Genomic DNA, 27,435 nt, shown 5'->3' on the forward strand with positions numbered 1-27,435 from the left:
TATCTCAAGGTAATATGCATTTAACCCATAAAACAAAATTAAAAATTAACAAATTGGTTTCCATTACAAAAATAAAAGGTGCTTTGAGAAAACCTTTATTGTACATCATTGAATTCATTTCTATCTGAATAAATAGCACACAAAACAAAGATGCATACTGGAAAAATCCCCAAAATTTCAATCAGCAGTATACAAGGAGTGGAGACTTTGCTTCTGTGTCTTTTTAAGGCAGACATCTCCTACTTATTTTTACGTTTTCAGGATGTTTTTCAAAATATATTTAATGTGAGTTTTAGAACCTCTCCCCCTGAAACTGCATTTCCTGACACTGAAACACTCCCTTCCATGAGACCTAATGTGCCCGTGAAGGGCACAGTACATCACAGAGTTTGTGCAAGTCCACACAAGCAGTAAATTAATCTTTGCAGGATGGATACAGTGTGCACTTTATAGAGGATACTCTTTCAACTCTGTACTTTAACACTGAAGGAGAAAAAACTTATACATGAATACTAAGAAAACCTCATCCTTTCCAGAACTAAAAGCAGCATCACATAACAGTTGTCCTTCAGAACCAAATTTTAGACTGTTTGCTGGTGACAGTTGTCTCTTTATTACTCTGTCCTTTAAGACAAGATTTTAAAATACAATGATTACTGATATACAGCAACCATATCCCCTCTCTCTCAGGGGTGAACCTCAAGAGAGTGGTCAAGACCAGGGTGAGTGAGTTATGTGAACTCCGACCAGGCATTGTTCTCCACTCATGATACAATCAACCAAGTCAGAGGAGCTGGAAGTAAGGGGTTAAGAGCTAAAGAGGGGATGGAGACTACATTTTAAAGCTATGGCAAAATAAACAAGAAATAACAAGAACCCAACATCTTCTCTCATCAAAGTTAGTTTAAAAAAAAACCACACACAAACCCAACACAAAGCTGCAAAAGACATTAAATATTTCTTTTAAAAATATAAATAGTTCTTGATGAATTACAAGTTTGCTCAAAGTAATAGTCTTTAAACCTATGACACTTGATCTTAAAATATCCATACAGTTTCCCAACTCAGCTACACATTATATTTCCCTCCAGGGCACAGATTAGCCTGATAGCTACTTTTTACAACAGCAGAATATAGATACTGGAGTGTCATCTTCTAATCTGTATTTTCCAGAATTGGGTAGATCTTTGCATTCTGATATAAATGTACGAAGTTCAGTCTCTGGAAATCCATCTTGTTGGTAATGCTACACAGAAGAATTAGGAAAAAAAAAAACCTCTCATCAATAAGTCCCTTGAAAACAGCTATATTCCAAATTCAAAATGGATCACTTGGCAAGGGAGGGGGATCTTTCTAGAGGAATAGTTCAGTCACTTCCAAGTATTTTCAAGTAGATAAAGCCTCTAGAGCCATTCTTAAGTCTAGCTAAGGAAAAGTGAGTCTAGAACTCTGCAGTGTCCTCATAGGCTCTTTTGTGGGTCTGGTTCAACACAAAATGGGCATGTTGAGTCTGAGTGGTCTTTTCAGAGAGATTTCAACCTATACACTCTTTTGGAGTCTCTCTTCCAGACAGACAGGTTTGTTTAAGGGCCCTGTATTAACCTCAGTTTGGGGTCTAAGGTCTCTAGAACATGCCCTGACCAGAGAAGATCAGCCATCACTTGCCCACCTGACAGGTGCTCTGAGCTCATGGAAAGAGGTAAGCATCTAAACTGTGAGTCTCAGACTTGTGTCATCAAGAGTTGTCAACTCATATTACTACTCTTTGAGACCTGGGATATCACCCTTAAATAGCATATAGTTCTCTGCATGCAAAGCTAAAGACAGTGAATTTTTAGAGCACAGGGGGAGGGATTTGGACAGGTACAACTATACTCTTTCCCAGTGTTCTTGGTGACTCTTCCCAGTGCTCTTGCTTGGACACATCTGCCAAGCAAGTATTGAGGACACTCAGTTCTTGAAATCTGATTCAGTAAAAATGAAGTTGTGACCCTGGCTTCATTAGCAAGGTACGTATAATTATCAACTCATAGCCCATTGACTCCTGCTAATCTTTGCTCTATCCGTGGGACCATTTGTATGACATCATCTTTCATTACCCTTCTCATACCCAAAAGAAAGTCCCCAAGTGGAATGCCTATGACAGTGGTATATTGTTAGAAATTTAAATGTACATGAATATTTACCCTGCCTTTCCATATTTCAAAGGGCTCAAACTTATTTTTAAAATATCCCATGTGAGTGACAATATAAATAACAGCTTTTCACATCATATTTCTGATATGTATAAAGCATGCATGGCTAGTACTTGATATACTAATCCCTTCATTCTTCCGGAGACTGGCCTCTAGGATAGTCCCAGGCAGGGCTTTGCAAAGAGTATGGGTTCAGTCGCAGCACATTCTAAACTAAGAGGTCATTTTTTCTTTATGAAAATTGGATTTTAAAACTTCCCCATAAAATTTTGAAAGGTCATATGTTTTGCTCACTTAAAACCTACTAAATTTTAGAAGTATTTTTTTAAGGTGGTTTTTTTGTTTGTTTGTTTCTTTGTTTTTAAGTAATCTCTCTATACCCACCATGGGCTTGAACTCATGACCCTGAGATCAAGAGTCACATGCTTTCTGACTTTCAGCCAGGCACCCCTGATCTTTATAATTCTAATAAAAGTTTAGAAAGTTTGTGTGAAAAAGCTTGCTTGGAGACAAAACTTTGAACATTCTACAAATTCTAATTCTTCCTTTCTGTGTCTCAGTATCTAAAATTGAAGTCTTTTTTTTTTTTTCTACCCTGAAAAAATTGACATTCTATCCAATCTCCTCTCTCTTAGGTACCATATTTTATTGCCATTCTACAAGTTCTGGAAATGTTGCTACTTACCACTCTTAATGAACCTACCTTAATTGTTTCATATGTATCAGTGATCAGTGCAATGAAAAGACTTAAAATCATATATATAAAGAGGCTGATGAATGAGTAGAGGTAAATTCTGCTAAACAGCCAGACCAAGTAACTTTTTTGTTGCATTTTTGCAAACGTGGCAAACATATCATCTCCATTTATCAGAGAGAAAAGGCACTCAGAGACCATGTTGAGAGAACGGAACTGGAAAAAGAAAAGAGAAAGTTTACTTTACTCCACATTCCTTCCCAGTGAAGATTTTGTTCATAACAGCATATTAAAAATAATAGGACCAGATATCCCAAGTTACCTCTGCAAACAATGTACTTAATTTAACGAAACTACAGGCATTTGCTGTGTTATCTCTACAGCCTGTATAACGCCTACTATTTCCCTGGGAACAAGCAGCTCTTTCTTGATGCTCCCCTTAATGGGATAGCCTGAACTGAAGCAGAAGGGGCCAGCCGGCACTCTTGGTGCTTTTCGGAGTCAAGTCTTACCATCCGCTTTACCTACATAGAAAGAGATCCTAGAAACACTTCAATAGAGATACCCAAGTCCTAACCATGCGTGCTTATACTCCTCATTTTAAAGCTCACTCCACTTAGGTTCATGGCCTTATAATCCAGTTTATAACTCTGGTAACAAAATTTTCAAATATTTATTCAACTTTCTCTCTATACTATCTTTTTAATAAAGTCACATTTCCAAAAATCTTGCCTAAATAGCTTACTCTAATATATATTGATGAATCCAATGGACTAATCTTGACCTCATAGGTGGGGGGAAAAAAAGATGTAATTATCTGATACATTCCACAAAAGAAGGTGAAGTAGTTGAGTGAATTAATTATTCTCTCCAGCTGGTCACACCATCCCATTTTATAAACATGGTGCTAGATATACTCTACCTTCAACATTTTCAGGCTGATATCACAAAATGGAAGAGGCTTATTTTAAAAGGGTAATGACCCTGTGGCACTATTTTAGGAATTAACAGAAACAGGAAAAAAGTTGTTCATCGGTACCTTATCATGGTACGGCCCCAGCACAATCCATCCGCAGAAGCAGTAGCCTAAGTAAATCATAGCGGCGCAGCAACAGAACCTGATGACATTGGGCAGCGCTGCCTGCAGGGTCAGAATGAGGAGCTGGGAAAGGAAGAGAGGCCGTTAGAATCTACTCGCCCCTCAGCCAAGGAAAGACAGCAATACCAGCAGCACAGAGATCCACGGAATCCTTACATTGTACTTCTGAAAGAAGCCGAGGTATCGGATGACTCCAAGCCACACGAGCATGGTGGAAGTCCCAAGAAGTATGCTACAGACATCATAACTTGTTAGACTCTAAAGAGTGAGGGGGTAGAAAAGTAGATTATTCATTGGGGCCAAAAAATATTTTTTGGGTTGATGTGACTCGGGCCCTGTTCTAGGTGCTAAGAACAAAGAAATGAACCAAGAGACAAAATTTCCTTCCCTTGTGAAGCTTGCGTTCTAGTGTGTGGAGGGGAGAGAGAACAGAAATACATTGACAAAACCCTCAGTACATTAGCTGATGGTAGTGCTGGGGAGAAAATTCAGGGGAGGGTAGAGAGAATGGCTATCTGGGTTGCATTTTCAATGGGGTGATTAGGAAGGTCTCCCTGAAAAGGTGGTATGTGAACAAAAAGACTGTGTAGGCAGTGTGGGAGCAAGCTAAGGAAAAAACTAAGAAAGGAGTGTTCTAGGCACAGAGAATAGCAGGGGCAAAGGTCCCACAGCAGGAGGGTGCCAGGCAAGACAACGAATCAGCCAGAGGGAGGGAGCCATGGGGGAGAGTACAGAGTCATAGAGCTAAGGAGGCAGGTAGTTTAGGGCCTTGTGGGTGATTTAACAACTTTGCATTTTGATCTGATAGGCTGGGGGTGAGGGGCATTGAGAGCTCTGAACAGGAGTGATATGATCCCCTTTGGGTTGCTGTTGTTAAGAACAGACTGTCAGGGGCGCCTGGGTGGCTCGGTGGGTTAAGACTCTCTGCCTTGAGCTCAGGTCAGAGTCCTGGGATGGAACCCTGCCGCAGGCTCTCTGCTCAGCAGGGAGCCTGCTTCTCCCCCTCTCTCTCTACTTGTGATCTCTCTCTCTCTGTCAAATAAATAAAATCTTTAAAAAAAAAAAAAAAAAAAAAAAAAAAGAACAGACTATCAGAAGAGTGAGGCTATTGCAATAATACAGGTGAGAGCTGATGGTGGCTGGGACCAGGCTGGTCATGGTGGAGGTGATAAGACAGTTTCTGAAGACAGATGGATAGGAGTTCCTCTTGGTTTAGATGGAGGGCAGAGGGGATTAGTGAAAGAGAAGAGTCAAGGCTGCATCCGTGGCTTTGGTCTCCAACAACTGAGAAGAGTTGGCATTGACTGAAGTCAGAAAAGAGAAGCGGGTTTGGACTGTGGAGGTGGAGATTTGGGGAGCTTTGTTTTAGGTATGTTAAATTTGAGAGGCCACGTAGACATCCAAATGAAAACGCGAAATCAACAGTTGGATATCTGAGACTAGAGTTCAGACAAGAATTCCAAGCTGGAGATCACGATTTGGAAATCACTGGCAGAGAGCTTCTATTCAAAGCCATGGCACAGGAGGAGATCACCAAGACAGTGGCAGAAAAAAGCACATGTTCAAGCACTGCACTTCAGGCAGTGGCCCTTTAGTCAGTTAGAGATGGAAGGATCTAGCAAAGGGAGTCAGAAGACCAGCCTGTGATTTAGGGTGGAAACCAGGCAAGTGATAGCCTAGTGAAAAAGTACACCAACAAAGAGGGAGCCCTCGCAGTGTTAAAATCTGCCGATAGGTCATCATGAGGTTCCCACATGGTTCTGATGCAGAGGCTTGTGTATCACCTTTGGACAGCTCTGCCCAAGAGATTTCCTGATGAGATCTAAGAACCTTACTGCTATGGATTTTAAGTCTCTTCGATTCAACGTTTGAAAGAAATAATTTACTCTGCAAATGTTCACATTCTGGAAAAATGTGAGTGCCAATCTGATACTAATGATGGCATAAGTAGGAAAAAAAAAATTACCTTAGCTTGAATTTCCATTTTCAGAATTGATCCAATAATTGTCAATATGTCACTAATAATAATCATAATGTACCATCCGTTGACAAATTCCATTCGATCAGAAACAGAAACTTCCTTCTTATAATGGAGGAGGAAGAAATTGACAAATTCCTTTAGGGAAAAGATGGGAAGCACCATGAATTTCTCCATCAGTCAGTGTCCGTAGCATTTCTAGAAAGCAGCCAGCCTTACCTGCTGAAGCTGAAGTCCTCTAACCACAGAGCGAAGGCACAGGATTAGTGAGGCCAGGCAGATCAGGATAACCAAGGCATCGAAGATCATCATGTAGTGAGTGTTCTTCTGAACTGGAAGGAAAGAGCGGGCCCTGCTTATGCAATGGGACATTAGTATGGTGAGAGCTACTTCTTTCGTTCTTCTTTTCATTCTTAGCCTCATGTATTTGAACTGCTGCATTGCATACCACAGGATAGATGTATTAGATTTATAAGGACACTCCTATTGTAATCTGTCCTCTCTGAGCACAGGTGCAAGTGATTCTTTAGACAAATGAATATCTAGAGATGGAATTGTTGGGGTAAGGCAGATACATGTTTCTAAAAAGAAACCCTAAGGAACTGCCCTCCAAAAAGATGACACCAATTTACATACCCCCACATCTTCTCCACCGTTGGAAATTAATAACCTTATTTTTGCCAATCAAAAGAGCCAATCTTATTCCCAGTGATTTGAAATGCCATCTCTATCAGCTGCCAAATTACTGTATGTATTTGAGAACCATCTCTTACCCTTTTGATGTTTTTTGTGTATTTTAATGCCTAAGGCAAACCCCTCTTATCACTCTTTTCTAGAATTTGTGTTGGCTACTCTTGCTTGTTTATTTTTCCACACGTTCTTTAGAATCAGATTGTTAAATTCCAACAAAAATCCTACTGGTAATTTTTTTTGGGGGGGGATCATGCTAAATTTATAAATTAATTTAGGGAGAATTGGCATATACATAATGTAAAATCGCTTATCCAAAAAAATATGATGTGCCTCTCCACCGACTCAGTTCTTTCTGCATCCATCAGAAGCATTTTCAAACTCTATCTGAACCCTTTCAGCTGCTTTTTAAAATAATTTAGATAATTTAGACATTCTTTCTGCCAAGACAACAGAGTGAAAAGGCCCTGGTTAAGTGTTCTTCATGTGAGTATTTCAAGAAATTTTCCAAGTCCTTCTTTTAAAAATTATTATAGCCATCAATAACAGATCTTTAATTATCAGCCTATGGTCTTTGGTACTTAATGCAGTTAGCCTTCCTGACATCCTATTAAAATATACTATCTGGATGTAAAATACTTATTAAGATCCCACTGTGTCTCAGGTGTTTCTCTAGATGCTGAGGGTACAAGTGGTGACCAAGAGAGGCCCCCGACTTGTGGAATTCCCACTAACTGCAGCGCCGCACGTAGGGAAGCACACAAGTAAATGAACAGAAGGCTCCCAGCCAGGAGGGAGTGGTATGGAGAAAATAGGCATAATACTACCTTGTGTTGCTGTGCCACACACAGTCCTAAGCACTTTATGTGTATTAAGTCATATTATCCTCAGCCCAACCCCAACCAGGGGTACGTGGTTATCCTCACTTGATAGGTGAGAAAATGCAGCACGAAGAGGTCAGAGAAACTTGCCCAAGGTGACATAGCCAGTACATGGCTGAGTCAGGATTCAAACCTCGGCAGTCTGTCTCCAGCATCCGTCACTCTGTATGAGTGGTTCTGGGGATCCCTTGGGAATTGTTAGAAATGCACACTCTCTAGGCCTGCCCTAGACCCACTGCATCAGAAACTGCATTTTCACAAGCTCGCTCAGATGGCACTAAAGTTGAGAATCACTGCCTAAATGAGAGGCTGGTGTGGGGGGAACGGGGCGAAGAGGCTCGTTTATCTGGCATAGTAATGGGCAGCAGGTGTCAGGCGAGACCTGAGTGCTAAGACAGAGCCACCCACGCAGAGAGTCTGGAGAATGGCAAGTACAAAGTCATGGCCAGCATGAGTGCAGCTGGGTGAAGGGAGATGAGCAGAGGTCTCAGCCCTCAGATGCTCTGCCTCACAGCCTGTCTTTATTTGACAAGGTAGACTGCTCCCCACTGATAAAAGGACAAACACTTAAGACTATATATAGTTCTATAGTTGAAAGTTCTATAATGAAGCATCCCATTAATACTGGCCAAGGGGCATCTAGTTGTTACCAAAATGTCTGCATCTACTTTAGGAAAATTTAAAAACTCCCATCCAAGTACTAAGTACTAACCAGGCCCGACCCTGCTTAGCTTCAGAGATCAGACGAGATCGGGCGCGTTCAGGGTGGTATGGCCGTAGACAGGAAAATTTTAAAACTAAGAAACAAACTTTTGAGAGAAAGTCTCCATGCCAACATACTTTCATATGCTCTCATTTTCTCTATTCCAAAGTTTGTGGAGAAGTATTGTAGGGTTTACGTATGACAAGACAGGCTTGTGTTTCAAATAAATAATTTTGTATTGAAATAAAATTTGTGATTCACAAGCCTCAAATATGTGAAGTTACCTCATAATGAAAAGAATTCTGGAATGAAGAAATTTCATTTATCCTTACTATCTCATTATCACTTCTGATATTTGTGGATCAACTAGTAGGAGGCCCTAAGGCAATGATTTTCCAAGTATTGCATGATTAAGGGTGATCTGCACGTTCCTAGGCCCCACCCCAGACCTATCGACTGCCTTGCAGGGATCTGGGGAAACTACATCTAAGCGGGACCTGGGGTGATTCTTCTGCTCACCAGAATCCAAGAACCCCTGACCTAATCCAGCGCAACATACTAAAGGGGCTAAAAAAATGACAGATCAATTTTTTTCCAGTCAATTTCCCCCAAATTTCCAATCGTACTTAGTCTATACTTGAATTCATGTCCATATTTCCAAAAATGTACCCTTTCCTCATTCCTAAGTATAAACATATTAGTGCAGGATGCTTCAGGGTCCAATCCTACCTGACCCTCCCTGGCTGTATGACCAGAGGCCCCAAGATTCACTTTTAAGCCTTAGTTTCTTCATTTTTGTAAATAGGGGTGCTGCCTATCTCAAGGATATTTAAAAAATATTAAAATGTAGGTGGAAGTCCTTATGCAGTAAGCACTCAATAAATATTAGTTTGGGCATATGTGACTTTTTTTCCTGCGGGGTCCTGTGCATGTTTTTATAAAAACATATAGGGGGTCAGCAAAAGTCATTTCAATTACCAATAAGTTACTCATTGCCTGGAACACCAGACACCCACAATGAGCTGATCTATTTGCAGAGAGTTAGGAACTTGGGAATGATCTGATTCTTTCATTTGATGCTCCACATATCCCAGTAATTTAATAACTTATTTTATTTAATAACCATTTTTGAAAACTAGTAAAATTCACCACTTACTTGATCCAGATACATGCCAGTCTTTACATTCTCTGATGGAAATGTCATTATCTAAACTTATCTTAATTCTTCCACTATGGGCCTTATTGTCAAATGTTATCTGTGAAGAATAGGAAAAGGGTCAAAAACATACCTACAGTTCTTGAAACCAAGATGTCTCTATGCATTAATTAGGAGGCATATCTTTCAAGGTAACAGGATATCCACCCAGATTCTCATCCCAGACTCTCATCCTCGAGTTGATGCTAACTCTTTTCAACTTTGGGAAGTGCCCTTTACTTGTCTGTGAAATGAGAAAGTTGGACAAGATCTTCTGTCAAGACCTTTTAGTCTCTAAAACCCTGTATTTCTAGGATGGTATTCCAGCCCTGGACACCTTTTAAAGCAAGAGATCTCTCTCCTTCCCACTCTGAGTACCTCCAGATGCCCTCTTGATAAGGGCAAGAGCAGGTACAAATGTGCTTTCCCTCAGCTCAGGAGCTCGGCTGGGGACAGTTAGTGCTGCTGTACTTCTTACGAACACAGAGATTCATGATCTCAGGCTTACAACATTTCAGGGGAAGCTTCCCTGATTTTTATTCTGGGCCTAGACTTCTTAGCTGCTCTAGTACCGTATGTACCAGCAAGGATGGGGTGACAAGGAGTTAACAGCCATGTTTTGCTTCAAGGATCACCATTTCAGACACCAGGCACCAAGCAGGACAAAGCCACCAGAACACCTTCCATAGTCCTACTGCCTCCCTTCTAGCTCTCTCCACCTTGCTCAAGCAGAGACAGGGAAAGCAAGGAAATCAGTTGTGGTTTTGTTTGGTTTGTTTTTAGTGCCTTCTCTCTTAAGTTCTAAAGAAAAAACATTCTTTCAAAAACCTGCTCTTTAAGGGTGCCTCTTTAGGGGTGGCTCCATCAGTTAAGTATCTGCCTTCAGCTCAAGTCATGATCCCAGGGTCCTGGGACTGAGTCCCGCCTCCTCAGCAGGGAGCCTGCTTGTCCCTCTGGCTCTGCCTGCCACTCTCCCTGCTTGCAGGCGCTCTCTCTCAAATGAATAAATAAAGTCGTTATATAAAGAATTAAAAATGAAGGTGGAATACTTTTTTAAGCATATAAAAACCTTTTAGCTGACCTGCACTATAAAAAATGTCAAAGGAAGCCCTTCAGACGGAAGGAAGACGATCCCAGATGGAAGCCTGGATCTACACTAAAGAATGAAGCATGTTAGAAATGCTTACCTCATGGGCCAATATACTTTTTTTCTTATTATTTAAATTGTTTAAAATATAATTATTTAAACAAAAACTACTAACCATGCATTGTATAGTTGTAAAACATCTGGAAATAAACTGTGTGACAACAACAACATAAAATCCAAGATAGGAGACACAGAAATAGATTGTTATAGGATTCCTGTGCTCTATAGGCAGTGGCATAATATCACTTGAGGCAGATGGTAATAATTTAACTATGTGTACTGGAAACCCTAAGATAATACAATAAAAAGTTATAGCTAACAAACCAACACAGGAGCTAAGCTAGGACCCCAAAAATACTCAATCCAGGCAGAAAGAGAGAGAAACTATATTAATAACCACATGTCATTTAAATGGTCTACGCACGCCACTTAAAAGTTACATATTATGAGGCTGGGTAAGAAAGCAAGACTTAACTCTATACTGCCTAATAAGAAACCAACTTTAAATATTTTTTTAATTTTATTTATTTATTTGACAGAGAGAGAGAGATCACAAGCAGACAGAGAGGCAGGCAGAGAGAGAGGAGGAAGCAGGCTCCCCGCTGAGCGGAGAGCCCGACGCGGGGCTTGATCCCAGGACCCTGGGATCATGACCCGAGCCGAAGGCAGAGGCTTAACCCACTGAGCCACCCAGGCGCCCCAAGAAACCAACTTTAAACATGAGATACAAGCAGGTTAATATCAAAAGGATGGAAAAAGATATACCATCCTAACACTAATTAGAAGAAAGCTGGAGTGGTTATATTAACATCAAACAAAGTAGGTTTTATAGAAAAAAATATTACTGGGGTGAAAAGTACCATTTCATAATGAAGTAAAAGTTCCTCAAATGAACGCAAGAATCCTAGATGTTTGTACACCTAATAAAAAAAACTTCAAAGTACATGATGCAAGAATATACTAACTTACTATGAATGAATGTTAATGCACCACTTTTACATTATAAATCCAAATTAGAGGCACACACAGGCAGTTTTCATAAATAGCTGTCACATAAATCAAATAACTGCTATAAACCAGATGCTGAGGAAGGCCTTTAAATATCTTGTACATATGAAGTATGATAGAGCAGATGTTTTGACAACAATTTTGTTAGGTAGGTGATCATTAATTCTCTTTTACAAATGAGAAAACTGGAACTGAAACCAATTAAGTAATTTGCCTAAAGTTACAAGATACTACCTGGTGAGCTGGAATTAAAATCTAGGCTTGCCTCATTCCAAAACCCCTGCATTTTCAATCAGGCATATACGGGCCCAGCTTCTGTTTACTTATAACCATAGGGTGGCACTAATTACATTTATTATTAAACCACCCTATAGGGCATCATTTGCACTATAGTTCTGCGAGACACACTACTAAATTTACAAGGTACAGACATAGCTTGGGTCAAATCAGCAATGACAGGAAAAATAGAGCATCCACATGCGGCTAACAGTCCAAGTTACTCTCGCCACTGTATCGAGTCACGGGAAAGGGTCTACATTTTATACATGTTTCATTCTGCACATATTGATATCACCTACTATGTTCTTTGAGGGATGCAAAGATTAATAAACTGATTCCTGCCTTCAAGGAGCTTTCAGTCTAGCAGAATTGACAATAAAGGCCTAGAAAATCCTAAAACCAAAGAGAAGGTGGGTGAGTCCATATAAAATATAAAAACAAAACCAAAAATAAAACCCTGGAGTTCAGAGCACAGACTGGGTTCCTAACTGGAACATCGCAGAGAGGGTCTGGGAAGATGGTGTCGGTTGAGCTGAGCCCTGAGGATTATAGAACTTCTGAAAAGTGCCATTTCTTAGTCTGAGAGTGGGGCAGGTGGTGGTAAGGGAGAGAAGGGAGAAGAGACAAAACTGTGGATAATCACTCAATTTTTAAAAAATCAAGTAATATTGAAAATCCATGACTTAGTATTAGGATCAAAATTTGTAGCTTAATACAAAAATAGTCTTATAGTATTAGTGCCCTTTTCTGTTAAATGGTATGCATAATTATTAATTACACTCTATTCTGATCTTTGGAACTTCGACCTCTGAAGACTTGATTTCTCATAGCCAATTAGTTGAATATCATGGACAGGGCTCTGGTGTTAAGTAACAGCAATCTGGACTGTGTGAAGGCAAGTTGTATCAAATGCTGTTCCACCTATGCCCCCATGCAGCATTGGATTGCTAACCTTGAGCCTCATAGGGTGAGGAGCTCACAGGGGAGGCATCTTGTGCTCTCTAGAGAGCGTTCAGAGCTCCATTTGTAACTGGAATAAAGAGAACAGAGATGTGTCAGGGTGGGCTGAACAGGGAGGAACCAGAGCATCCAGAGGCAGCCTAAGGAAGGCCCTGTGAGCAATAACACAAAGGCTGCACACATCTACACTGAAGAGCATCAGCAGCCAAACCCTTGGCAATGACCATAAGCAGACAGCCACAGACTGGTAAGAGCCAACTAGAGAGGACCTACAAGCCTCTGCCGCCTTTGTATTGAACACCTCCCCTGTGCCAGTCTGAGCACTAGAGACCCTGCACTGAACCAGGCAAGGTCTCTGCCCTCACAGGACTAACACTGAGGTACAGAGGACAGATAATTAAGAAGTAAACAAGTTATCATAACAAAGCAGAGCCAGCTATGCCAATGCTTCCCCTAGGCACAGGCAAATGGAAACATCCTGTATAGCTGATCATGCTTTAATACTGGTAGGTGAAACATGTAACTAAATCAAACATTTTTCCCTTAGCCTGGGACCAAATTCAGCCCAGCCCACACTTACAGTCAGAGAAAAGTCATAACAGTCAGGGAGCTCATGATGACGAATGGTCTGCAAATTAATGGCCTTCAGTTTAAACTGCAGCTCCACTGTTAGGAGTCTAGGGAACAGAGGAGGCTTTAGTGCAGTGAAAACATACACACAGAGACACACAAGGTACACGCCCATCTGCTTCCTCACCTATGAAAGTCCAGAGTTAAGTTGAGTTTATTTTCTTCCAGTGTTCCCATGTGAAAAGGTTCACCTGGCTCTACAAAGAAACATTCTGCCATAGAAAGGGAAAAGAAAAAACCCAAAACACATTATGTTTATTGCCTAAAATAAATAAGTGAACGGTGTCTTGAAAGGATAATACATTTAAGACTAGATATTCAGATCTACTGCTCTTCTGAATTAAGATTTAAAAGCTAAACATCTATATTACTTGGTTACAATGAGTCATTTGTTTTTAAGGCACAAGTGGCTACATTTCTGGAGCGGGTGAAGGGTAGGAGACCTGAACTCTGTCTCATCAGTCTTCTATAGAATGCTATCTTCCTTCCTGCCTTTGTGAGCCTAAACTTTGAGTTCCTTCTCCCTTTTTTGTATGCTAAGCATAAGTGTGAAGTGCTTGCAGTACCTAAGATAAAATTTTCTAAATTTAAAGGATCTATTTTTTTAATTCTATTTTATTTTAAAATTAAAAAAAAAAAAAGGAAGACAGCATTTTAAAAGATTCCACTAATCTGTATTGTAATCCTTTTACTATCCATCTCCAAAAAACGTCCCAGTGACTATAGTTAAAAGTATCTGGATACTTAATTTTTAACTCAAAGATTTAAGTTAAGGTTTAAGTACACATTGTAAATAGAACTTTGCTAATAAGAATAAGCCACTCAAGGGCACCTGGGTGGCTTAGTTGGTTCAGTGACTGACTCTTGATTTCATCTCAGATCTTGATCTCAGCGTTGTGAGTTCAGGCCCTGCACTGGGCTCCACTCTGGGCATGAAGACTACTTAAAAAAATAAATAAAAATAAAAATATAATAATAATGATAATAATAATAATAATTAAGAAGAAGAAGAAGAAGAAGAAGTGCAAGGTCTGGTGTTAGAACCATTCTAACTCCTGGTTCTGGTTCTTCCCTGAATCCACCATCAAAGATACTAAGTAGAGAAGTGCAGTTGAGGGGAGGGAGTTTTATATGCATGATGAATTTGCAAGTACAACATTTTGTAAGGATAATGTAAGTTTATGTAACTGGCTTATCCAGCACAAGAGGAACTGGCATATAGAGGTTAACAATGTCATAGGGCTCAGAGCACAGAGAGCCTCGGTCAAAGTTCAGCACTGCTTCTTACTAGCTCCATCTGGATCATATCACTTAACTCTCTGAGCCATACTTTAGTCTTCTATAAAGTGAGGATAGCAATATATCTTCCCTTATTGGTTTGTTCTTGCTATTTTTGAAAAATCATGAGTTACAGTGAAGGGCTTGGGACAGTACCTGACACATAATAATTCCTACATAGTTTCTTACTGTGACCTAAGAGCACAGATCAAATGGCATTTTTAGAGATGAAATTACTGATTTTAAGGATAAATCAAGGAGTTTTTAAAAAAGGAAGCTCTAGGGGCACCTGGGTGGCTCAGTGGGTTAAAGCCCCAGGGTCCTGGGATCAAGCCCCGCATTGGGCTCTCTGCTCAGCGAGGAGCCTGCTTCCCTCTCTTTCTCTGCCTGCCTCTCTGCCTACTTGTGATCTCTGTCTGTGAAATAAGTAAATAAAATCTTAAAAAAAAAAAAAAAAAGGGAAGCTCTAGTTTTTTGAAGAACCTCACCAGTTTCAATTTCTGGATCAATGTCAAAGGTATCATTTCCAGGACAGATGTTTCCTTGCCTGTAGAAGCGCTGACAGATTGCCATGGCAGACTGCTCCGTACCCTTCTTCTCGTAAGCGTGATTCCCAACCGAGGTATTGCGGAGCTGCAAGTACTTCATCCGAAAAGAGAAACAGAAAATGGGAACACCAGCCAGACAGAAATGAAGCCATGGTTCCCTGCCCACCCTGCCTGTGAAATGGGAGGTTCCAACCTGCTCTCTGGGCAGAGATATTCACGTTCACGTTCACACTGATATGCAGAGCACAGGACCTGCTACTGGGCGCCAGGACAGCAGCCAGCAGAAAGCATTCCCACATTAGAGTTCTGGGCTGCAGTCTCATTTCTGTGAGTGCGAACACGTCACAAATTTTCTGAGCTTCCAGTTCCTTGTCTACAAAATGAAAGACTTATACCGCATCAACTCTGCCGTCTTTCCTTCTTTAAAGATCTATATTCAGGAATTGATTTTTGCATTCAGTGTGAATACAAACTTTATGTCTGAACCATTTCCTATAAGGTCAGAGTTCTTCTTTGCCCCTGTAGTATAGAAGGGGGATACAACTGTTCCAAGCTAACTTGAAAACTTAAAAAAAAAAAAAGTTTCATCTTTATCATTGCAAGAATACAGTTAATCACTTTCACAGCAATATTCCCTCATCCTAGGGAGTCCTATAAATAAAATAACATAATTTTACAAATGAGGATCTTATGGGACTATTGGGATAATCATCAACTTAAACCCTGCACGGACCTCTGTAAAAGAAAATAAAGTGCTTCAGAGCTTACCATGAGCAATGCTGTTCAGCACAATTAGCAATACAAAGATAGTGCTATGGTGGGACACCTGGGTGGCTCAGTTGGTTAAGATAGTGCTATGGTATCCATCTCTTGGGATTAATGATTTAGTGCGATGGACACAGAGATAGATAATTCTACCAAACAATGCATGTGAAACATGCTAAGTTAAATTAAATAAATCTTTTATAATCTGAGCCTATGGCACGGATGCTGAACTGGGCCTTGTCCAGGCCGCCAAGAGCATCATTTTACCAGATCTGATGCACGGTTCTCAGCTCTCATTTAACTTAGCCTGCCCATGGTGTCTGATGCAGCTGAGTGCTTTCCCTTGCACAGGATACATCCTTTACTTGACTTCTGAGACATGGGCTCCTCACCTCAGTCTCCTTTGCTGAATCCTGCTCTTACCAACCTCTACATCTCTGAGTAACCTTGGATTCAACCCTCGACTTCTTCAGCTGCATTCCCTCCATAAGTGATCTCAACCAGTACCAATGTTGAAACACAATCTGTACGCCGATACCTCCTAAATTTATAGCTCCTGACCTTTCCACTGAATTCCACACCTGGGGAGCAATCTGCCTGCCTGACACCTCTCCCTAGTGTTTAAGAGGTATCTCAAACACAAACGTGCAAACAGAAAAACCAGCTCCTTCCACAAAAATGCCCTTCTCAGTCAGTGACTCCATAAGCCACGCAGCCTCACAGGCCAAAACTTAGAGATGACCCTTTAGCCTCTTTCTCTCACACTCTACTTGTGATCCGTCAGAAAGTCATACATTACTTTCAAATTATATCCCACAGTCCAGTCTCCATATGGAACTCACAGGACTGTTACAGGAGTAAGTGAATTATTGCATGTAATGCCTTAGGATAGTAATACCCAAAACACAAACCATTCTATGCTCTGTTCATTCCCTCCCTTCTCCCTGAAGGGCTCCTCCCTGAGACGGCTGCCTCCCCACACTCTGGTCTGCCCTGTCACCTGTCATTTGTCAGCAAGGTCTCTCCTGACCACCTCCATTCATTCCAGTCATTCACTCTGCCTGATGCTTCTTCTTCTTTTATTTTTATTTTTATGTACATTTGTATACTTATGTATACTTATAACCAAGTGACAAATGGTATTCTTATTTACTTAATGCTTATTTCTTCCTTTTAAAATATGACTACCTCAACTTTGTCCATTTGTTCACTGTAGTATCCAGGCAGCAAAAGCAGTATTTGAGGGGCACCACTGTGATTCAGTTGGTTGAGGATCTAACTCTTAATTTCAGCTCAGGTCATGATCTAGGGGTCCTGGAACTAAGCCCTGCTTTAGGTTCCCTGTTTGATAAAGCGTCTGCTTGTCTCCCACTCCCTCTGCCCCTCCCCCTGCTCACACTTTCTCTCTCCCTCTCTCTCAAATAAATAAATAAACCTTAAAAAGAAAAAAAAACAGTATCTGATACACAACAGATATTAACTATTTGAAGGAATAAATATTAGCCTTTGCTAATATATACTAGCAATTAATGTAATATAATTACATTATTTTACAGTCTCTCACCTACTGAAAGCCCTCCCATGGCTTGCAGTGTCTCTCAGAATAAATTTCAAAGCTTCTTTCCAGGGTCTATAAAGCCCTGAGAGACCAGACCTAACCCAGCCATACTCACCCCCTTCATACTTCCTCAAACATACTGAATGTTTTCTGGCTTCAAGAGTCTTTGTTGTTGTCACTCTTTCAGCCTGAAATATTCTTCCCTAGACTTCAAGTCCTCAGAGAGGCCTTTTTGGACCACGCTGAGGCAACTGTTAATGCTCTCAGGCTATTTAACTTTACTTCACAGAAATCATCACTATCTGAAACCAAATGATTTTGGTTAAACTTATTAAAATCCATCTCCTCCATTAGAATGTAAATTCCACAGGGCAAGGAACTTATCAAAGCCACTGCTCTAACCCCAGCACTTAAAGCAGTGGTAGGCATAAAGTAGGTAGTCAAATATTTGTCAAAATTAAGATAAAGTAAAAAATTAAAATGCAATTGTTGGTCTTCATTACTAGAGCTAATCTAGTCACAGTGAGATGCTAAACTGCTGGGATAGGATATGTAATTACAGCACTAAGCTCTCTGTTAGCACTGGGTCTGGGGAAAGGGGCCAGAAAACTATGGTAATAAAAGGAAGCTGTATAAGTTGTTAAGTAGTTTTACGTCCTACATGTAGGGGGCAAATAGGATAGCAGTGGAGATATTTGGCTTTGAGGTTTTTCTTCTCTATTGAAGGAAATAAGTGTATTAAGCCTTGCTAAAGCTATTCTGAGCCAAACTGGTAGTTTTATATTAGAGGTAGGAGGGTGTAAAAGGTAAACTGTCCATTAAATGAAAAGATCTTGAGTGTGGTAAGGTCCGAAAGTAGACCAGTGTGCCTGCAATGGTGTGTGAAGGAAGGTAAAGCTGGAAAGACAGGCAGGGATCATGAGGTAGAGTCATACAAGTATGGGGTCCTATAGCCCTTCTGAGTGCCTAGTATTTGTGAAGCAATCCTCACAGGACTTGCCTAAAGATCTGAGCCTCCTGACGAACAGAAACTTGTGTGTCTTGAACTTAGTAGGATCTTGAAACAGAAGATCCAAGGCTCAGGGATGCAGGTAACCTGCTAACATTATGAGAAATGCTCCAGCCAAACTTCCTTACTGTCTTAAGAAGATGTGGAGGTCTGTGTAAGAGCTGGATGGTCAGGAGCAAGTGGAAGGACTATGTCCAACTAAAGGGCAGCCCTGGAGCTTGAGTCAGAGGACTCTGGGACAGGAATGAGGTATGTGGGACTAGGGCCAGAAGGCAGGTGACCTATGGAACTGACCAATGGGGCCCTCAAGTGGCTGTGGCCTCTGCGGGCTTTAATCAGGCTGGGCATCTGTCCTCCCTTGCCTCTGCAGCTCTACCTTGACAGAGGAATCCTTCACACAGACCCATGATTCTGTTTACTAACTTACACAGCTTACTTTCTTCACTGTACATTTCTGGTCAATTTCACAATCCAAGTGTTAACAGAAAGCCTTGGTGCCATAAATACATATGTCATCTTAGCAATTTACTACCTCACTGTGCATAGATTATCTCTAGATAATGAAGAACCATAACTGCACTATCAGAATTTTTACTTTTTTTGGACAGTTAATCAAGGTTACAATAAAATCATTGTCATGTCTGACATAAAGACCTTACTTATTTTTTAAATGAATGTTCAGGTTTCAGTGGCTATATATGCTCTCCAGAGTTAATCTCATTATTTGTTAAGGGCCCCTGAGCCTATAAACTCTGAAGACTTAATGACTACTTACAACCAGGTCCATGGTTAATTTTAAATCTTTGAGTAACTCGTGCCAACCCCTAGCTCTGATTCTTTTAATTAAGTCTTTAAAGTTTCTGTCTCTCTGTTATTAAACAAAAGCTTTTCTCAATTTCTAGCTTCATGGAAGTTTGATGTCATTTTGTTTTTTTTTTAATTTTAAAATGGTTTTGTACATATCATCACAGAAATGTACACCCTTCTGCAGTGGAATGTTGGTTTCTGTTATGTACATTGCTAGTAGTTTTCCAGTCTGTTCTTTCTCCCATGTAAGAACACACATACTTGATTTACCTGGTTGACTGCAAAGATGATCTGATGGTATACGTCATTTTGTGTGTACACTGCATACGTGTCATCCGTTCGGTCCATATATCCTTTTAAGAAGAGGTGTTTGAATGCTATAGTGTTCTCTTCCTTGAAAGCTACAACCATCTGGTTACTTAGCCCAAAAAAGACCAGCTTAAAAGAAGAAAAGGAAAAGGGGTTGAAAAGCAATGAAATAAAAGGTCTCCGTTTAACAGTCAACTTAGCAATTCAAGTCTGAATATTAATTAATCCTAAGTTAAGATCTGGACAAAATTCAATAGAAATTAAACTTTTTGTATCTGTGAATTAATTTGGCCTTAAAGATAAAGTGGGCTTCCAGTTTTAAAATGAAAGAAAGTGGCTTTGCACATTTTCAAGTATGATCTTACTTATATCATTGCCCCTCAACACCACTTTCAGGGAAGTCCTCCATTAGGAATTCAGAGAAGCAAGGTCACTCTGGCTAAAGAAATGGGAAGGATGGGATGTCTGGGTGGCTCAGTGGGTTAAGCAGCTGCCTTCGGCTCAGGTCATGATCTCAGTGTCCTGGGATGGAGTCCCACATTGGGCTCCTTGCTTGGCAGGGAGCCTGCTTCTCCCTCTGCCTCTGTCTGCCTGTGCTCACTCTCTTCCTCTCTCTCTCTGATAAATAAATAAAATCTTAAAAAAAAAAAAAAAGAAATGGGAAGGTTTCCTTAAGAAAGAAATAATGATAGAAAACCCCTAAAGTATGCGCCTAACTTGGGTGGGGATACTTGAGGAGCACAGCTAAAAGGCTAAGAAGGTAGAGTTGAACTTAGCACTTGGTGGTGGGAGGCTGAGGATCCCAACACAATCCAACTGAAAGAACAGCAAGAAAAAAAAAATGTCAGCTGAAAAACTGGAGGCAGATGGTGCAGGGGCTTAAAAGGCAAGTACAAGATTTTTAAATGAGTTGTGCAGGACACCAAGGTTTTGAAGCAGGTGTACAATGCAATCTAAGAAGTGCCTTGGAGTGCCTGGGAGGCTCAGTAGGTTAAAACCTCTGCCTTTGGCTCCAGTCATGATCCCAGGGTCCTGGGATCGAGCTCTGCATTGGGCTCTCTGCTCAGCAGGGAGCCTGCTTCCCCCCCCCCCCCCCCCCCCGCCGCACCTCCCACCCCTCCACCTGCCTCTCTGCCTAATTGTGATCTCTGTCTGTCAAATAAATAAAATCTTTAGGAAAAAAAAAGTAGTGCCTTAAAAAATCTAAACCTCCAATCAAACCACTATAGTTGTCAGTTTGCCAAAACTGTGACAATAAGACCAAAAATAAAAATATCCTTTCAACTGATTTCTAAATTAAAGAATATTAACATAATATAGCCTTACTATTCAGGCAGGACTGACCCCAGAGTTTTAAATGAAACTCAGTTATTCATGCACAAAAAGTTGTTTAACTGCACTGCTGTCTTATTAACACAAGCTCTTTCAGTCATGCCTGAGACTTTAGTCCTGGCATCTCTTTCACCTCCTCTTCCCTCCAAAACCATCTCAATCTCTGGCTGTTTGCTCCTTTTGTTCCCCCCCCCCCCCCCACCCTCTCTTTCTCTTGCTCCCTCTCTCTCTGTCTTACACACACACACACACATACACACAGACACACACATACACACACACACACACACACACACACACATGCTGCTAAGTTTAGAAAATACATTCCAATTTGGATCTCAGAGTGAAACAGGGTGTATTTTATATGGAAAAGGGAAACGACACTGAGCACCTATGTGCCATACCAGGAGTTTCCTCCATACCAATCCCACAACACAGCTTCTTAAACACCCATTTTAAAGATGGGTACAAAAAGGCCCAGAGAAGTTAAATAATTTTTTCAAGTCACATCACTGCCAAGTGTGTAGTCAAAATCTGAACCCAAGTCTAACAGACTAAATGCAAGCTCTAGCCACCCTATCAAGCTACACAAAGTACAGAGACTGACTGGAGAAAAACCTGAGCATGCAAATCTTTTCTTTTCTCACCTCTCCTTGTGATGTACACCCTGTACCCTACACATACCAGCAACCGCCAGCTAACTGGACTTCTGTTTCTGAAGAGCCTCTGTAAGCCAATTGTCCTCTTTAAATTGCAAGAAGAAAACAGCTTGATATTTATATCTGATGAAGCTAATGACTGAAAAGCCTCCAGAGAATTCCTAAGGACCAATTACCAATGAGTACCCACCCTCCACCTGACGGCACTGAGCTGGGTCCCAACAATACAATGCAGAAACAATGGTCTCTGCCCTCAAGGGTGTACCCATGGCAGACAGAAACTCCCTGTAACTCAGAAACTGCACCAGGCCTTGGGGAAAGGGGACATTTAGCAGGGTGCCTATCATCGGAGACATCTTTCATTTGAGCTGCAGACATAAAATCTCCAAATGAACAGAAAGTCCACCTTCTTTCTCCTGAAAAGAGGGAGGCTGTCACACAGTCACCCTGTTTTGCTCAGGTACAATGTCTTTATGTCATATTTGCTTGGTTGCTCTAATACAGATGAAGGAAACATCACAATTAAGAAAAACCCTTGGGGAAAACTGGGTGGCTCATGTGGTTGAGCAACAAACTCTTGGTCTCACCTCAGGTCATGACCTCAGGGTTGTGGGATTGAGCCCTCTGTCGGGCTTCATGCTTGGCAGTGAGTCTGCTTGAGATTCTCTCTCTCTTTCTCTTCTACTCTTCCTTTACTCACACACACACACTCTCTATTAACACTCTATCACACACTCTCTCAAATTAAAAAATGAATCGAAAAAAAGAAGAAGAAAATAAAAGAAAAATCTTCAGATGGGGTGCCTGGCTGACTCAGCCGAAGAGCATACGACTCTCTCGATCTCAGAGTTTTAAGTTCAAGTCCCACATTGGGTGTAGAGATTACTTAAAAATCAAATCTTAAAAAACAAAACAAAACAAAAAACCCCTCAGTTCCTTTTAGGAATGTACCTAAATGCCTTTTATATGCTTATTACTAAAAGGCTTAACATCTTAAACCATTGGTCACTTTTCCTCTTGACCACCCTAGGAAACAGAGGATAGTTAGATGAGATCCCTAAAAAATGTGGGAGTAATTAAGAACACGGGTCTTAGAGTAAAATCTGAGTTAATTTTCGGCTCCACTCTTATAGTTTCCTGACTATGACAGATTTTTTTTTTACATTACTAAACCTCAATATTCTCATCTTTGAAATGGGGATAATTACTCTCACCAGTAGGAAAATATATCTTCACAAGAACAAATCATAATCAGTATATATAAAGAATTACAAAATACGGTTTCCCCCAAAAATGTCCACAGAAGTCAAGGAAATGAGATTCAAATTCTCTTAAAATGAAATCACATATTTCACTACCTATGCCACTCTTTTTTAGTGAACTCCACTTTTTTCCCCTGTAGCGTTGTGAGAATCCAAGCACTTGCCTTAACAGAGAACCTTTGAAGTTTCTGAAGAGAGAGAAATTCCCAGGAATCTAGGAAGGAAAAGAATCCTCTGGTTGGGTAACAGCTAGTTTTCACAGCTGATTTAGAAACCTTCAGCTTCTCTATTACAGACCAAATATTAAAATTTTCTTTTCCTAAAAACTGATTCTATTATGTGACTAAAATTGTAATTTAATAAGAGATGAGAAGAGGGGGAAAAAGTAAGGGGAAAAAAAGACCTAAAGGCTTCATTCACAAATATTAAAGAGAAAGGTTTAAGATTGTGTGTTTCCTTATTTATTGTTCTCCCTTATACATACAGTTCAAAGATAGAAAAAAACCACTGTCCTTACTCCTCTGCTACTAAAAGAGGGCTCTTTAAACGCATGATTTGAGATGCTTACCTGTATAGTCACCACTGCAATTTTTAGAATTTGTATGGCAAGCTTCCATGGTTTTCTGCCCCGAGCCCAGAACTTCTCACAAGGATTCATGAAAAAAAATTTGAGTTTTCGCCTCATCTGGTCTTCTAACAGAAGCTCCTCAGAGGGTGATGTGTGCTGGTTAAAAGTGCAACGATTTTCCTCTTCAGGAGAGCTGCAGCTACTTATAACAACCACAGGACTTGCCATCTCTGGGGAGAGGGGAAAAAAAGACTGTTTCCATCCTGTAACTAAAGGCACAAATCTATATTCTTTGTGATAGTTGGAGAGTTGAGGAAGCCCAAACAAAAGATCTGGTTTCAAATAAGCACCATTGTTCTAAACTGCACTTCAGGTGTAGAATGTGACATGTCATGTTTCTTTTTGAATCAAGTAGAATGTGACATATCATGTTTCTTTTTGTTTTAGTTACTAAGGAAATTTTCACCCAATTAAAAGTTACTGAATTCTTGGGCTGCTTCTATTAGTAAAGGGTTATATGTACATATATGCAGTAATGTATACACTCTCTGCCTCATTCAGTAACAGATATAATTAGAACAGGATGACCTGAAAGCTTATGCAAGGGTTTTAGAGGGTAGGTGGACCCTGGAATTATATGCAAAATCTTATATACATGAAAATATGACCATTTTTCCTGCAGTGATACTTAAAGTTTCATCAGCTTATCAAAATAAGTTTAAAACCACTGACTTAAAGGTAGTGAAGTGTAGTGTAATGTGAACTAAGGCCATGTTTGGTGCCTAACCCTGGTTCTACAACTTGACACCTCTGTAGCCCTAGGCAAGTCAAGTCTGAGCCTGTCTTTTCTTCTGCAAAATGGTAATAACAATACCTATCCTCCTATAGGTTCTGAACACTTAAAAATGCAAAGAAAGCCCTGGTATAGGGTCCAACACTGAGCAAGCAGCCTCACTCTCCCTACAGCCCCAGTAGCCAGGGGAGTTTCCTAAACAGGCAACAGGATTCTCAAGGGTCTGTGGAGGCTCAGGAAACTTACTGTTCAACAAAGGGGAACGCAGAAGCTCAATATAAGCCCAAATCCCAATGAGCTACATCACTTGTATTTGATTTTTACTGGAGGCCTTACATTTATGTAGTACATTTTGCTTTTCAGAGTATATCATATCTATTATTTCTTTTGTCTCTTTGGAAAGGATTGGGTTAGTTTTATTATCTTTGTAGCAACTTTTCCAAAATGACAAAGATGTCACTCCAGAAGTGGGGATTAACTTGGATTTTCACTCAGATTAATTAATATTATGGAAACCTGTTCAAAATAAAATACCCCAAATCACCTGGGAGAGTGGGGTGCATCCAGGTAGACTAGAAAGGCTGGTTCTGTAGTGATATTTTTTTACGGTGACTTCTACTCAGAAGTCAAGATGGGGATAGAGGAGAATCAGCCTATTATAAAACATCTAACAACTCACTGTTTAGGTATCACCCTGCTTTTCCACCCATAGAATCCCATATTTAGTTCCAATTCAAACATTTTTAGCAAACCCAGCATCTCCAAGTAATTGATACTGGCTATAAAACTAGCTACAGGGAAAGTTTTTACAATATTGAAAAGATTAACAAGGATAGTGCTGAGTCAGTAAAGCATGAAACATATTTACAATGACATAAAAATAGCATATGCAGAATCTTCAAAATGAAATAATTATGATAGAACTCATTCAGGTATGGTTCTAATGTCTTAAAATGCCCGTCAAAGTATGAGTACAGAAACTCTTAGTTGAAGACATAAGGGAAAGAAAATGTTATTAATCCCTTAGGATTTTCACTTAAGAACATTTTATTTCCTTCTTCAAAAAACCAGCATTTAAAGAGTCCTTATCTATGGGATGTAAAATGAAGGTGATTTTATGTTAATCAAAACTGGCCCATGAATACCAACAATAGCAATGAAGCTGGTAACAATAAAGCATGTTGGTGAATTACAGATTTGAAGACACATCAAGCCCTTTCTATTTCGATACAGGGAAAAGTAAACTTTATCCAAACAAGACAACACGCCCTGTAACAGTAACACACAGGAACAAAGAGAAAATGAGCCAGCCACAACTAATTTATTCAGCACATGGCATCAAGCTGTCTCGGAAGCAAGCATTTCATTCACAAGGACTGACCACTATACTTGCTGTGTTAGCTTTACCAAGTCACAAAAGCCCTTCTGGAGTGCACTTTATTTTAGTTTAATTAAGAGATTTTATTTATTTATTTGTCAGAGAGAGAGAGAGAGAGAAAGCACAAGCAGGGGGGAATGGCAGCCAGAGGAGGAAGAAGCAGGTCCCCGGCTGAGCAGGGAGCCAGATGGGGGATCCCGATCTGAGAGGAAGGCAGGCGCTTAACCGACTGAGCCACCCAGGCGTCCCAGGGCTGCACGTTAAATAAATAAATAAATAAATAAATAAATAAATAAATAATTTTTAAAAGCTGCACAGTGTCCAGACCCCCAGCGGCTGAAGGAGTGCCAACCACGCTTCCCACGCGGCGGGAGCCCGGTGCCACGCGCGGCCGGCGGAGATGCGGGTCTGGAGAGTCCCTCCACAGTGTTAGGCGCGCTCTGAGGATCTACAAACTGACACACACAGGTTATTTATTGACGGTGACGAGAGGCTTAATTGGCCCGAGCAGCAGAAAGTTAGGGAAAACCGGGGAATATGTGTAAATAGAAAAACCTCATGGTTGATCAAGTAACACTACTTAATTTCTTCAGAAGCGCTTTCTCACTTCACCAGACACCGGACTCCTTTCCGTCTTTCCTTCTTTCCTTCCCCGCCCTCCCTCCTCGCTTCTGCGGCTTCGGCTTCGGGACCGACAGCCCGGAGCGCTGCGGCGGGTGCCGGGAGCAGGTGCAGCTCTCCCGAGAGCGCCGCGGGCCGCAGCCCGCCCCCTCCCCGGCCTCCGCGCCGCCAGCGACTTCGACGGCCCGGGCCGGCTGGAGGCCCCCCCATTTCCATCTGCGCCCCCCGCCACGCCTCTAATAAAGGCCCCTGGAGTCTAGAGAGGCTGGCTGCGCGACTTCAGGAGCATCTCTGAGTCCCCGGCCGCCCCCCGCCTCGCCCCTCGCCTCGCCCCCCGCCCAGGTCTTCGGGGGCGGCTCTGCCGCAGGTGGCCTCCGGCTCCCGAGGTCCCTGCCCTAGGCTTCCCGATGGGCGAACGGCCGGGCGGGGTTGCGCGACAGAGGTGCGGGCTGACCCCGGCTGCAGCGCCGACCCATCCCGGGGGCCCCAGCCAGTACCCCGGCCGCCACGAGCCGCCACTGACCTTGCGCGGGCAGCGGAGCGGACGCCGTGCCGAAACGCAGCAGCTCGCACCCCAGTCCCACCTGTGTCCCTTCCATGGCGCCGACGTCCGAGGGCCTGACCCTCCCGCTTTGTGTCTCCGACGGCTCGACACTTCGCCGTCCCTCCCTGCACGCCGCGGGCGCCGCTCCCAAGACACCTGATGCTCCGGGAGGCGCCGGACTCGACTCACCTGCGGCTCCTGGGCAGCGGCCGCAGGGCTGCCAGGGGGTGGGGGTGAGGGGCGCCGGGTCTTCTCAGCGGCAGGGGGCGCGGCACCTCGGCCCCCAGCTCCGGAAGTTTCTGAGACTGGGCTCAACCCGGTCCAACCCGATCCCCGCGGCCGCGAGTTGCGGCCGGCGGCATCCTCCCCACTTCGGCCGCTTTGACTCGTGACCCGCTTCCCCTTTGCTCCCGCTCCTTTCCACGCCCTTCCTGGTAGACTTCCAGCCGGCCGGGGAAGCGAAGGAGGCCTGCGATAGAGCCCGGCGCTGTCGGAGTCTCCGGGCACCCCTTCACGCCCCTCCCTGTTCCCATGGGCGACCCGCA

General features: G+C 41.8%; 1 protein-coding gene across 2 annotated transcripts; it reads right to left on the bottom strand.

The window, feature by feature from the left end:
- Positions 1-74: 74 nt before the first annotated feature.
- On the bottom strand, positions 75-27,298 carry MCOLN3 (mucolipin TRP cation channel 3). 2 transcript variants are annotated; one of them, XM_059376974.1, is made up of 13 exons: positions 27,080-27,298; positions 23,555-23,784; positions 19,695-19,862; positions 15,226-15,379; positions 13,587-13,671; positions 13,410-13,506; positions 9,397-9,496; positions 6,186-6,298; positions 5,955-6,104; positions 4,145-4,246; positions 3,929-4,051; positions 2,899-3,105; positions 75-1,246 (listed from the first exon to the last, which is right to left on the bottom strand). In XM_059376974.1, exons 2-13 carry the CDS (start codon positions 23,780-23,782, stop codon positions 1,112-1,114), a joined length of 1,662 nt encoding a protein of 553 aa, XP_059232957.1. In that variant the 5' UTR covers positions 23,783-23,784; positions 27,080-27,298; the 3' UTR covers positions 75-1,111. The 2 variants fall into 2 exon arrangements, with proteins under 2 accessions (XP_059232957.1, XP_059232958.1); XM_059376975.1 differs by lacking the exons at positions 9,397-9,496; positions 13,410-13,506; positions 13,587-13,671.
- Positions 27,299-27,435: the final 137 nt, after the last annotated feature.

The sequence above is a fragment of the Mustela nigripes genome, chromosome 14 (assembly GCF_022355385.1).
Source record: "Mustela nigripes isolate SB6536 chromosome 14, MUSNIG.SB6536, whole genome shotgun sequence".
NCBI lineage: Eukaryota > Metazoa > Chordata > Mammalia > Carnivora > Mustelidae > Mustela > Mustela nigripes.